Here is a 13,493-nt window from a genome sequence, read left to right as displayed (position 1 = left end):
TGGATTGAAACATCTTCCTCTCCATTTTTAATCACTACTTCTATCAAACTATCAATTCAGCATCTTGCTCACACTTCGTGGCGGGTCATTATTGTTCAGAAGAGTCAAACGCCTACAACCTTTAGAAAAGCATTTTTTTTCCTAGCTCAGAATTTAGTTCTTATGCCAGAGAGGAGTGGGTTGGCTACACAAGATGTAAGTGTTCAGCCAAAGGATGAACACAGGAAAACACACGTCGAAGAATGTAAAAGGAGGATGGGATGCTGTTGGCGGGGAACATCTTAATAAAAAAAGCAAGAGGTTTTTTACTTCCCCCTTTACAAATATGGTTTGAAACCAGAAAGAACAATACAGCAAGTTTTAACTTCTGCTGTTAAAATACCAGTGCAACACATTTTACCCAAACAGAGTACACAGTCCCCCTAACTGCTTACAGAACAATCCAAGTTTTTGGTATATAGCTTTCTAGATTTTTGTTCAACTGCATTTGTCTGCCGAGCTGTGTGGTTAGTAGGTCACATCATCCATGCTGGCATGACAGTTTTGGAGTAGCGTGGTGCTCAGCTTTAAACATCTTTATAGAAAAGCCATTTTCAGTAGTTCCTTGTGGTATTAACTTTTTTTTCCCCTGTTTAAAGATGATACTCCCTGTTTCATGCTGAAATATCTTTCCTTATAAGATTTAATGATTTTTTCAATTTAATTCCTGAATTAACAACTGTATTTTGATCATTCTTTATTGTCTTTTTACTGAGGTAAGAAAAGGAATTAAAAACAGATAAGCATTCCAGATGAGTGATTTTTGGAACCATGCACAAATAAAGTAGCAACTATGAACTGCAGCATCAAATACTTGGAAACTATGAACGGTAAAATACAAGCTTTTAAAAAAAATCAGAGTCACAGAATGGTTTGGGTTGGAAGGGACCTTAAAGATCATCTAGTTCCAACCCCCCTGCCATACATTCCACTAGACCAGGTTGCTCAAAGCCTCATCCAGCCTGGATCTATGAACTATTTAATGTCAAACATGTTTGACTATGCAATACCATTGGTCAGGAATTGTTTCAGATATTTTTTGGATATGTGAAAAGAATTCACTTTACAAAGGTAAAGCTAAAGAAACAAAAACTCAGATAATGATTTATGGAATAAAATTAGGATTATCCTGAAATAACTCTTCTACTTTAAAACATATAGCAGCTATATTATATTCCAGAACAACTTTAACCTATAAAATCAGCCTGTAGACCTTTAATCACATACGCTTTTGAGATCATACTAATATTCACCCAGTGTTTTAAACATTTTAAACAAAAGCTCTTACTGGAAAAAAATCTAGTTGCTAGGATGCATAATTTGAAGTTATATGTAAAATAGAAATGTACTTAAAGGTAATATGAATCACTTAGAGCCACACTACACAGGAAAAGATGGATCCCCCTCATTCTTCCCCCCATCCCCACCACCAAAGAAGACTTCCAGAACAGACTTTTGGTTTTGCTTTTTTAATTAGTCCATAAAATCCAGGGATTTATAAAAAGAACATGCAAGTCTATTTACATTAACAGATCAGCAAGAAGCTGCAATCTTTCCTTAGTACAGGAACTATGTCTTTAAGACTGGAAGTAGTAAATAAAACAGGAAACCAGAACTGACAGCTAAGATGACAACAGCAGCTGAATGGTTTGTTCCTGGGGCGCAGGGATGTGTCAGGGCATGACACCTAAACCCAGTGAAAATTCCCTGTGGTTTTGCAAAGAACACTAAATTGGTTTGTTTTCACTCTTTTCCTGATCCATTTTAAGTCCTATCAACAGATCTACTATTTTTGAAGTGTTTGGTAATTGCAGCCTACATTCTTGGTTTCATCTTTCTCCTGAAAGAGGGAATGTAAGTGAAAAATGGGATCAGAAAAAGAGATGTCGGGAGAAGGTGGCAACAGTCCCACCTTCAAATGCCATGAGGAAAAGAAACAGATTTTTGGACTGTCTGCCCTTTCCAACTCCAGCCTGTGAAAAGCCAACTGACCAGGTATGGAAACAGTGAGGTACCGCTTTTCGCAGACCTTCACAGATCCTTAAGCATTGAACAAAAACAAGAGGAAAAGCCATTGGAAGTACCTTAAAGACTTTGTGAGAACAAAATAACAGTTTGTGTTATTGCTTCACCATTCATCTCTCAATATTTGTACTTTCATTTGAAGTAAACAAGATACTTTCCCACTAAACGAAAAAATAAAAGTAGTTCAGTAGTATAGGAAGAACATTGGGCATATTCAAGTGTTCCTAGTTTAAGCCATACAGTAATTTGATGTTGCTGCAAGGGTGTGCAAGAATGTGGTTCTCTTCTCAAAACCTATCAATTTTTTCCCCCATTAAGGTTTCCTTACACAGCACACTAGTATCTTGAAGACATAATGTAGTACTCGGGTTTCCTACAAATAATCCAATCCTTCCTTGGAAGAAAATAGGTATTAGAACTTGTCTGACTGTCAGGATGACTGAGATTTTCCCTATCTACAGAACCGGTATGACCTGTAACTTCCGTATATGCTCCAATTATGCCTCAGGCCAAAAGTGATTATATTTAGTAAAATACAGTGAAACCATTCTCCCCCTGACCAACTAACCGTCCCTCTTTGTCAAAGTATAAAATTTTAAAGTGCTAACAGGGAACTGGAAAGCTTTTGACATCAATTACAGTAAGACCCACAAACATTTTATGGGATTTCAATTACCAACCTGTGTCAAACCGTCACCTCAGTGGTAAGAAATATCCTAACAAGCAATTGCCAGTGGTGTATGGGACCGTAACCGAAGTGATGATTATGGTGTAAATGGGTTTTCCAGAAGACAGGAAGTTTCCCACAATTATCGACCGTCAGTCATCTCAATATCCTGCCAGGCTTTCAATTTTTTTGTGATTGAACCTCTGTGGCAGTAGAATTACTTCCCAAGTAAATTAGTGATATAAGTTACACAGCACACACTAGATGCTGGCAACAGTAAAAGCACCAACGTTAAAACAAAATTCCTGCTACTGATGACAGTGTCATCCAATGATTTTGATGCACTTGTAGTAAAAATCTCTCATGCTGACCACTGTTCTCTTCCTCTTTTTTTTTGGATTCATGGGGCACTGTGTGCCCCATGAATATTCACGTAACATACAGAAAATGGAGGAAGCAGTTCTTGGAATCTCACAGAAATCAAATCAAAGTCTTACAACCCACAGCAACATCCATGGTTCTTACTGCAATAAAAAGTCAGTATGTATTCTTTATCCAGTTTATATTAAGATTTCTTCTAAAGAAAAGGTGCTGATATTCAGCATTATTTCACCTATGAGGTAGATGGCACTTTCATATAAATATTGTAAATCAGAAATTAAGTTAGCTCTGAGTCTGCAACAAGTGCTGCAACACTGACTGCTCAAGTCAATCATGAAATAATTAATTCCTCATTTTAAAAGAAAACCAGTAAGTCTTTGAAAGAGGAGTCGTGGCTGAACGCACAGACAGGTGCCTTCCCTTCACAAAGGTCAGTGGAATTCCGGCTTTAGCCTCCAGACACCTTCACCGTTCGGGCTCCTATGGAAGGTGCACATACCGCGGAGAAGTTCTCTGAAGATGCACGACTGTGCCGCCGGCAGCTTGGACTCAAATTCGTGCAGTAGTTCCTGAGTGCTCGCCTCGCCATCCACGCGGGCCTGGAACGCTATGAAGTTACGCACGTCCACGAGCAGTTCATCGTATTCTGTGGAACCCAGGGCTGGGGTGGCTGCTTGCTGATGGTTCTCATCTCCCTCATTCCTTGTTTGTTGTCCTGAAGTAAGATGGTTTCTTGCCCTCATCTTCGCTAATAAAGATGAAGAGTCTAATGCGCTGGACGACAATTCTCCAGATTTCCCATCAAAGTGCCCACTGGAATTACACTTCTTTAAATTTTCTTTCTTTATTGTATCTGCATCCTGCAAATAAATGTACAGACTATGGAGAAAGCTGGATTTTGAGACCCACAGAATCTGTTACACAAAATCTGCTTGCTGCTTAGACTTAAACAAACACGAACACTCAGAAGCTAGTCATCTGAAATACACAATAAGGAGGTAATATGTTCTGGTCTTGAGACATAACCAGACCATGCTGCAATTTGTGACTGCTGTTATCTAATTAGACTTCATCAAGATGCTGTATCAAAACATGAAAAATCAAATTCATGGGTGACTCAAAATTCTAGAATTTTACAACATTATATGACAAAAGGGATGAGACACCTACAGTATAAATCAGATTTGTTGCATAACATTTTACATATACTAGCTATTAAAAGCAAAACATTAGCTTGTGTCTCTTACCTTGGAATTCTTTGCAGGTGACACAGGAGTGGAATTTGAAGGAAGCAGCATGTAGTTTCTTTTTTGACCAAAGCGACTCCTTAAAAACCACAAAAGAATTAACTCCATAAAACATCCTTCTCAAAACAACTAGGATGGTTTTGCCAAAGACACTGACTGGGTTTGCATTTTAGGGTTCTCAAGAGCCCTCTGCCAAACTTTCTCCTCCACTGTGCAACATAATGCTTTCTTTGTACTTCAGAATGGAATTCTTACGTTTTTAATATACCTTCATGTTAAATATAAAACATGAAACTCCACTATGACACAGGTTCCTGCAAATACCAAGTGCAAAAAAGAGGTAAATCCATAGTATCCTAAGGAACTCCTCTGTTTTTGGAAAAGCAGTGTGAGAATTGAACTTACTTTATTCCTGAGGGTGCACCTGAAAGCCCACTCGTGCCGGTCCAGGTTGGCACACCAGAAGCAGCCCCTAAACATCGCTGTCGAGAGACTTTTAAGGCTCTTAAGGCATCCTGGGCCACTCTGTTTGCTTCTGCTTCCACCAGCACATAATCTGCACTGGAAGATTCCATGATGGCATCATGCTTCATAACACTGTGTACCCCTAAAAACCCCAAGAAAAAGCAAAGGAGGACATCTGTTAATTTACATGGTTATCTGTAAAATTAAGTATTCACCATTTAAGTGAATGCCACAATTGCATTTTTCCTTTTTCAGGTTGATTATATTCAGCACTTCAGTATGGCCATTTCTAATAAGAGAAACCCCCTTCTATCAGTTAAGCAATCAATTTGACAGCAAACCACTTATGGTGTGCTGATGAGGTCATTATTCACAACAGACTTTGCAATTATGTGGGTAAATCGATTATTTCTTTTGTTATGGACAGGAGTGAAACCCTTGTGTAAATGAAGGTTGGTTACGTCCAGAAGAAACGCTGCATTACTTCTACATCCAGAAGTGTTTCTGGAAGGCTGCAGATTTTGGAAATGTTAATTAACACATTCATTACCAGAGCAGATCAACGATGAACGTTTCTGTTACTGCAGTGAAACATGACATATATAAAACACATTTTGTATTGTAGCTCTAACCATCAGAGTAACAGAACTTCTCCTTCCCTCATTTGCATGTTTCACATACCCATGTATAAATAGTCTGACTCTACTGAGCAGCCAAACAACAATTACCTGATTTTTTAAAAAGTTTCTCCAAGACGTAATCGTCATTTTTCTTCGAGTCTTCCTCCTTCTCTTCGCTGTTCTCCTTTCTGTATCGCTTTCGTTTCACTAGATGAGGAATACGCTCTCCTTCAAATTTGGCATCTTTGTGACGTTTCCTCTTAGATTTATCTTTGTGACTCTCATGTGACAGCATATCCACCCTGTGCTTTGTTTTTGAGGTACATTTATAATGATTATTATCGAATTGCCCACCTTCAGTTTTAGCAACCTGCTTTTCCCGAGAGCCACCTGCACCGCATGCAAGGCTAAAATCTCCACTGACATTTGCATGAGCTGCCCCATGTACTTCACCGTCCACGTTGGCGTTCAGACATTCGGCATTATCTGAAGACTCTGCATCACCTGGCAATGACTGGGACACAGACTTGTCAGCATCTTCCAAGCCTTCCTCTTCGCCTTTACTCAATGAATTTAGATTACTAGCAGCTTGTGCATTATCTTTTGCATAGCTATTTAGGTCAAAGGTTTCCAAATTTCCTTTACTTCCCTCACTTGTACCTATTGCTTTAGAAAAAGAATTTTTCATCTGGGTGGTTGAGGAGGAATTGGATAACTTGCTGTACTTTGGTGAGCTGCTTTCTGTAAGACAGAGATCACCTTTAGAAGTGTCGCTATCCGTTGGCTTTTCACGTTTACATTTAGATTGGTGTTTTGGGACTTGAACATCTGAACCAGTACCTGAGGGATGAATGAAATTAGTACACATGTATCAAAACACTTCAAACGTCTCTTTCTTGTAAACAAATAGAAAATGAATACGAACCTGCAAAAATCGCACTTGTTTCTGTCCCCTGAGATGTATCTGGGTTGCTCAGAGTAAAAAGTTCACAAAGGTCATTGGTTTTGAAAAAGCGCCTTTGCTTAGGATCTTTCAGCACCCTGTTCGTTAAAAATTGTTTGAAGATTTGCCTAAAAAAGAAAAAAAAGTAGTTTGCACATGAAACAATGTCTAGCTAGGTTTAAGTACTGAATACAGTACTTAAACAGAAAACTGCATAAGCACAAACGTTACCCTGCAGAACAATTAAACAGTGGGGAGATGAGGTTCGTTTCCAAAAGACAATCTTGAGTTGGTAACTTTCAAACAACCAACTAAATTGTTAAATGCAAGGATTGATTGTTTTGCAACAGCCCCATAACACAACAGGTAACCACCATCCTGAAACATCCTTCATGAGGCATTCTTTAACTAAGCAATAAATAACTTCACAGCTAGATTTCTTTTTTTTGTCCATTAAAATCGAAAAGCTCGCACACATTACAATGAAACTATCAGAAAGCTCCTTGAAAAAAAAAACAAGAGCTTGCTAAAATGACAACATTTTCACGGTTCAATTGGTTGGAAGAATCAAAAACAGATGAGTAGCTCAATCTGATGGTCATGACCAGATGATAACCACTGAAAAGGAAAAAAACAGGCTTGTGGTTGAGAGGACAGGAAAAAAAAAAAGAGCCCATCTGCAGAGGACTGAGAGGAACACATCTCAGGGAGAACTAAGCTGCAAGAAAGTCAACCTGGTCTAGTGGAAGGTGTCCCTGCCCATGGCAGGGGGTTGGAACTAGATGATCGTTAAGGCCCCTTCCAACCCAAACCATTCTGTGGTAAGTCTTCTGCTACTGGTAAATCTACTTCTATGCCATGTTTGTACTACATAGTTTTTGACTGCAAGTTCTAGGCACTATTTTCCTGTATGAAAAAATAAGTCTCTAAATAGAGCTGGAAATCAGTTCTCAATAAGTTTTTTTATCATGGTTTTGGCTCTACTAGCATTAAGAAGGAAAACTATTTTTAAATCCAATTGGCAAAAACTAAGTTTAAACACAGGTGCCAGTTACTGTAGTGCACCCATCAGAAGATTAAAGTTTTTTAAGAATTAACTGAGCTTCATAGCTTCCTGCAAGGATGATCACATATTTGCAGGCAGGAAAACACAGGCAAAGAGAAAAAGACAACTTGCTTAAAGTTGAAGGTCCATTGCACTGTTCTGGAAATAAATGAATTTCTGATGGCTGTCCTGACCCTTAGAGCCCGCTTCCTCGATGTGGTCAGTGGTGTTCAAACAGAAGTATGCCAGAGGGACGCAAGCCAGACAACAGCGGATGCTTTGTGTCCATGTGGTAAAACAGATAAAAAAGGCACTCAATAAGTGCTGGTATTTCATTATTTAGAGCTTTTCATTCATCTGCATTTTCAAAGAGGATATTCCAGTTCTAAAGAGTAATGCCTAGACAACAGAGGATTCCCATGTACATTCATTTGGATTTCATGTGACTGCAACTGAGAAAGCTGAATGGGAAAGCAAACCAAAAAGATTTCATTGATTTCAAAATACAAGCACTTTAAGGCTTTAGCTACCTTTTGGAATAAGTAGCCTGAGTATGACTGGTGGTTCTTGGGATTTCATTCTCTCACTTTGGAACGATTTGGGAATTAAATCAAATTGGGTTTGCAGAGCAGTAAATGGATATATGTACCACACACATCTTTCTGTATCTTAAGGACAACATAAAGAACTTATTGATTTCAATTTGCATCTCAGACTTGTTGAGTCTCATGTTCTGAGTAAGAGGCCCACTTTTTCCTGTCTGTGCCTCATAGTCTCTCATTTACAACGAATTTTGGATGTGCTGGACACAGCTGCTGGAACAGAATGATGAGGTACCATTAGCACGTAGTTCTTGGAGTACGCGAGGCAGCAGCACAGCCCTGCAGCTGGGTGGCCAATATTATAAGGCGATCCATTTCTCAGCTGCAATTTTTTCAGGATTTCCATGATGTGCCCTTCATAACCAAAGCTGGGGCTTACAAACCACATGCACACATCCACAAGTATGTCACTGCTACACCACCTCAGATCTGCTACAAGATTTTCTTGAGCATACAGATGTATCCAAGGAATACTTTCTGACTGACCTGTGGTATATCTTCTCTTCGATAGTACCTGCAGTAAGAAGCCTATACACAGTCACCTGTCTCTTTTGGCCTATTCTCCAAGCACGTTCCCGAGCCTGGAACACAAAAAAGGTTTGGTTATGGGACATTAGCCTTTTAGACATGTGTTCAACAGAGAACGCTCCATACCACTGTTGCAAATTTAGTTTGGACATTTAACAAATAGTTCAAGAAGTTGCACAGCTGTGATATTTCTACAGCATTAGGATAACTAACTCAGCAAGACAGGAAAATAATTTAGAAAGTTTACATAGGTAAAAAGACAAGTCTCCAACTGTACCAAGAAATCTCAAAAAATATGTTCTATTAGAATTAGAACTTATCTCTAGGACATGTGCTTAATAGACTTATTCCAAAAGGGATCTGTTTCATAACAGAGCTAATACACACATTTCCTTTGAACTTCACTTCTCTTTCGTAACTGAAAGCTTTTCTACAAACATCTTGAAACAACTGGTAAAACAGACCACACTAGGTCAGACTACACACTTGCAGATCTCAGAGCTATGTAGGTTTTCCATCAAAAATAGTTCTTTCCTCTCAAACATGTAAGCCCCATATGCTATCAAAGGATCTGATAACCCAGAGTCTCATTACACCCTCAGGTAAAGAACAACTCAGGTAAAGCCAACAAGATATTGGCTTAACAGCAGCTTCTAAGGGCATAGCTACATACCATTATATGGTGACAAAGCCAATTTAAGCAACATTTGTTCTCCTTTTCTTACCCTGCCATGAACAGTCCTGTCTGTTCCAAGAGCTTGCACAATGGTACTCTGCCTTCACAAACATCTAGTTTGTTTGCTTATTTAAAAAAAAAAAACAAACCCAAAACCAAAAAACCACTAAAAAAAAAACCAAAACCACCCAGGTCATTTCAACTGCTTGTTTGGCTGCTATCTAAACAGACTATATGAATCGACAGTATTAATGAGTGATAAGGTATAACAGCATAAAGGGGATGTGGTGGGAACCACTTAAATTGGCTTTGCCACAAGAATAATCATTATGTGGAACCATACCCTGAAGTGAGCATCGCTGGGAACAGCAACTTAGGGAAGGGCAACATAGTGCTTTAATGCTATTTGAGAGGATAAATGTTGTTTCATTTTAAGTTTTCTTTCAATTAGCTGGTAAATGGAATGCAATGAACCAAACTCACCTGTGTGTCTGTACTGGGATTCCAGTCAGGATCATAAATAATAACCCGGTCAGCACCAGTCAAGTTAACTCCAATGCCACCAACACGAGTTGTTAGAAGAAAAACAAATATGGATTTGTCCTACAACACAAGAGAGAATTTACTGAAGCAAGAATTACCAAAGTACAACTTTTTTTTTTTTTTTAAGTTTCCTGGATTCTATAATCAGCATTATTTGCAAAGATGCAAAGGGAGCCAAGAGAAGGAATACATTTCCTTGTTTGCCTAATATCTGTTTTGACAAATAAAAGGAGTTTGATCTAAATTTCATTTAGATCAAATGAGTTAATTTCCAAATTTTCAGTTCTGTATTTAAAACCTGAAGTAGTATATTTAAGAAGAGACCTAAAAGGAATGCAAGAATTCAACCATGCTCACTAACAGGCAATGTCTCACCTCATTATATTTTGTTATAAGGGGCTGTCTGGAAGCTATTGTTGTGGTGCCATCCATCCTGAGGTAGGAATAATTTCTGTCTCTCACAAAGGCTTCAAGTACTTGCAGCATCTGTTGTGATGGAAAAAAAATAATTAAATCCAGATGTGAAGACTAAGCAACTGTCTGATCAAGTCATAAGAATTTCTGGTAGTAACTGCAGTGCCAATCAAACACAGAGGATAATGACCAAACACTCGTGAATCTTAAATGAGCAGAAAATTCATTAACTTATATACCTGGGGGAGCAGGGAGGGGGGAATTAAAAAGTAGTTATTTCACTGCTGAATGCAGGAGTTGAATGCTTGTGCTTGGCTTAGGAAGCCGAGCCATGGTCTCAAGACAATTAGCCAGGTAAATGGTGCAGCATTCCAGGGATTCCACAGAAGCAAGACAAAATTGTGAACACATAAGGAAAACAAATGAAGGCCACTGTCTATGCTGCTGGCCCAAAGCACACAATCCTGAGTATTAGATGTGCACGTGCACTAGCTGAAGCGATCAAACTGAGTACCAATTCTACCCTGAAACTACACAGTAGGGACAAGAAATACAGCACCACTGCTTCAGCCTGGTATTATATGGGTACAAATGATACAAGCTTTGATTCAGCAGACTGAATTTGGGCAACACTGCTACAACACTGTCATTCCAGTAAAGCGTACTGATCTTTGGAACTGACATCCAATTATTCCAAAGACATAAGTAATTTTGGTATTTTTTCTTCAATAAAATGTTAGTTTTCTAAGGAGGACACTACAAAAGGTGCTTCTAAGAACAAGTCTTATTGGGACACACAAACACACGCTTTTTGTAGCTTTAGTAACAAACTAAACCAATTAGCTCATCTTACCTGTCTTGACTGAGTAAAAACCAACACTCTGTGACCTTGTTTGTGCCATATTTTCAGCAAGGATTCTACCACTATCATTTTTCCAGAACGTTTCCAATATCCAAACTGATCTGCTTCTTCCACTTCAGCATCTGGTACATCTTTCAAAATACTGGGACCACCAGAGAAGAGGTCAGGGTGGTTGCAAATTTTTCTCAAAGCTACTAGTCCTGAGAATATCTAAAAAATACAGAGGGAAACAAAATTATTTTCTTGACAAATACTTGTGTTTATAAGGGTTGTGGTTGCAAAAAATAAACAGCAATGTTTTAATCCAATCATCATCAAGAAGTTTGTCTTTAACAGTGGTTTGCTTTTTAGAGAATTTAATGGACACTAATCCTAGTTTCATGGAGAGTAACTCACAGTCAAATTTTTTCTACTCAAAAGGAAAAACTCCATCAAGTTTTTTACTTGAAATTATTGTGTCTCTCATTGCAATCTATTTGCTACTTCCTCATTAGCAAGAAACTTGACAGAGCTTGAGGATAGCATGTATACCTACCAGAATGCATGAAAACAAAGAACAGATGAGTAAACATATTTGAACAAACATATAAAGCTGGAATTTACCACATTTGATGCCATATTAGAAGGATTCTGTTCAGTTATTCATTCAATAATATTACAAGTGTTTATTCCTCTGATATAATGGACACTCATATAAATGAACTAGCTTGAAACAGAAAATCCCTCAATCTTCTATCACTACAAGTTGAATGAGCCTGCTCATAATTTATGGTTTATTTGTACAGTGGTGGTTTTGTTTTTCAGCTGGGATACACTTCTGTCATCACAAAACATCTAATAAAAGCATTAAGATTTGCTGTTCAAAATTTTCAGAAGTCTAGCAAATATGATAAACCATTCTGTAACATTTTAGAAAAATTTCTGCAGATAGTCTTGTACAAGCCATCTCTTGAAGATCAAGCTCATTAAAATAATTTTAATTGGGATAACTAAAACTGCTAGGCACTTGAAAAAACTCAGCCACCATAGCTGTGTGATATGGAGAAACCAGTGATAAGAGCAACATGTACTTTGTATGGCACTGCAATATACATGGCTGTACTGATCATGCAACTAACTGGAGCCATGGGGGTTGAGGGGAGAAGGGATTTCACAGCTCACAAGACAAGGAAACGTGGTGAATTACACATTATAACCAATAAACATTACTTCTCCACTTACAAACAATAGATCTGTATGCTGCAGCAAAAATGTGAGTGAAAAACGTCCACTGCATGCATATAGAAGTCAAATGGGCCAGATGTGTGAAATGTAGGAGTCACAGGGAATAACAGACTTTTTACACAGGCAAACAGCAGGCATTTGAAACAGTATTTCAATTACTGCTGTCATCAGGCCACAGCAGTTTCAGCAATTACATTGTGAGGATGGAGGCAAAAGATGCTGAAGGGTCTAGCGGGCAGCAACAGGGATGCTTGCCCTATGTTAAGACTGTGAAATGATCAACTGTTGCATCATGAAGTTATTGTACCTGAACTGTACTCTCAGGACAAATTACTCTTTTCCTCTGCCTCACTCCTGCAGTTGGTTAAAAGCATGCATACATTTACCTACAGCAGGTCATCCAACAAGCCACAATTTGTTCCCAAGATCACAAACATATTGTGAAGCCCATTCCATTCCTACTTCTAGCTGGTCATGCCACTACATAGGGATCACTGACTACATATTTCATGGAACGCTGCTGAGGAAAAAAAAAAAGGCAGACATCCACATAAGCAGAAGTGAGTTCAGTGTGTTTGTTTCTCTTTCTGCTCAGAATCCAGCTAGAAGAATGTGAAGGCCAGTCCATGACTTTATCCATCAAGCTCTACCTGCCATTAACCTTAATTAATACCAACCTGCATGTCTCCATTGAGTATCTGGTAAACTTCTTTAGAGCTGATGAAATTTTGATAGACTTGACGCTGCTCATCTGTCAAACGGCAAAACAGGACCTACCAAAACAAACAAATAAATTGCTCAAGCTCAACCTGTAAGCTCCAAATAAGAGTAAATTTAAAGTTTTACAAGGTGCTACAATGAAGTTTCACAGATGTCTGACATACTGAAATACTAAGTTAAAAGATACCATGTAGAAATCACTAGAAAAAAACCCACCTTAAAATTTTTAGAGAATTAACATAATAATGAATATCGGTTTCCTAAGTTTCTCTGTGCCCTTTCCCAGTTGTTATTTTTCCCCTCAGATTGGTTTAGTTTTTGAAGTCCTGCCATTTTCTGATTTTAATGAGGTAACTGTGCAACTTTAACATTCTCTCCAAGCTATGCTTATAGGAAATGCTTTCCACTCTATCTGTTATGTGCCTTACAACTCGCAAATTCTTAGTACCTCATGGGAAAACTAGGTTAGCACACTGTCGTGGTTTAACTCCG

The 13,493-nt window shown here is 38.4% G+C and overlaps 1 protein-coding gene across 1 annotated transcript; it reads right to left on the bottom strand.

Moving 5' to 3' along the window:
• Window positions 1-3,543: 3,543 nt before the first annotated feature.
• Window positions 3,544-13,054, bottom strand: LOC104507691 (DNA excision repair protein ERCC-6-like; the record flags this gene model as incomplete). The annotated part of the gene is made up of 10 exons (XM_010149052.1): window positions 3,544-3,972; window positions 4,360-4,438; window positions 4,765-4,966; window positions 5,553-6,284; window positions 6,370-6,515; window positions 8,521-8,615; window positions 9,722-9,841; window positions 10,157-10,267; window positions 11,049-11,267; window positions 12,959-13,054. Coding segments are annotated over 10 exons (2,229 nt in total), but the record flags the coding sequence as incomplete, so codon positions are not given.
• Window positions 13,055-13,493: the final 439 nt, after the last annotated feature.

This window comes from Eurypyga helias, unplaced genomic scaffold (genome assembly GCF_000690775.1).
Source record: "Eurypyga helias isolate BGI_N326 unplaced genomic scaffold, ASM69077v1 scaffold31923, whole genome shotgun sequence".
In the NCBI taxonomy this organism is placed as follows: domain Eukaryota; kingdom Metazoa; phylum Chordata; class Aves; order Eurypygiformes; family Eurypygidae; genus Eurypyga; species Eurypyga helias.
The sequence above is the reverse complement of the archived record's forward strand: the minus strand, read 5'-3'. Positions and strand labels throughout refer to the sequence as shown.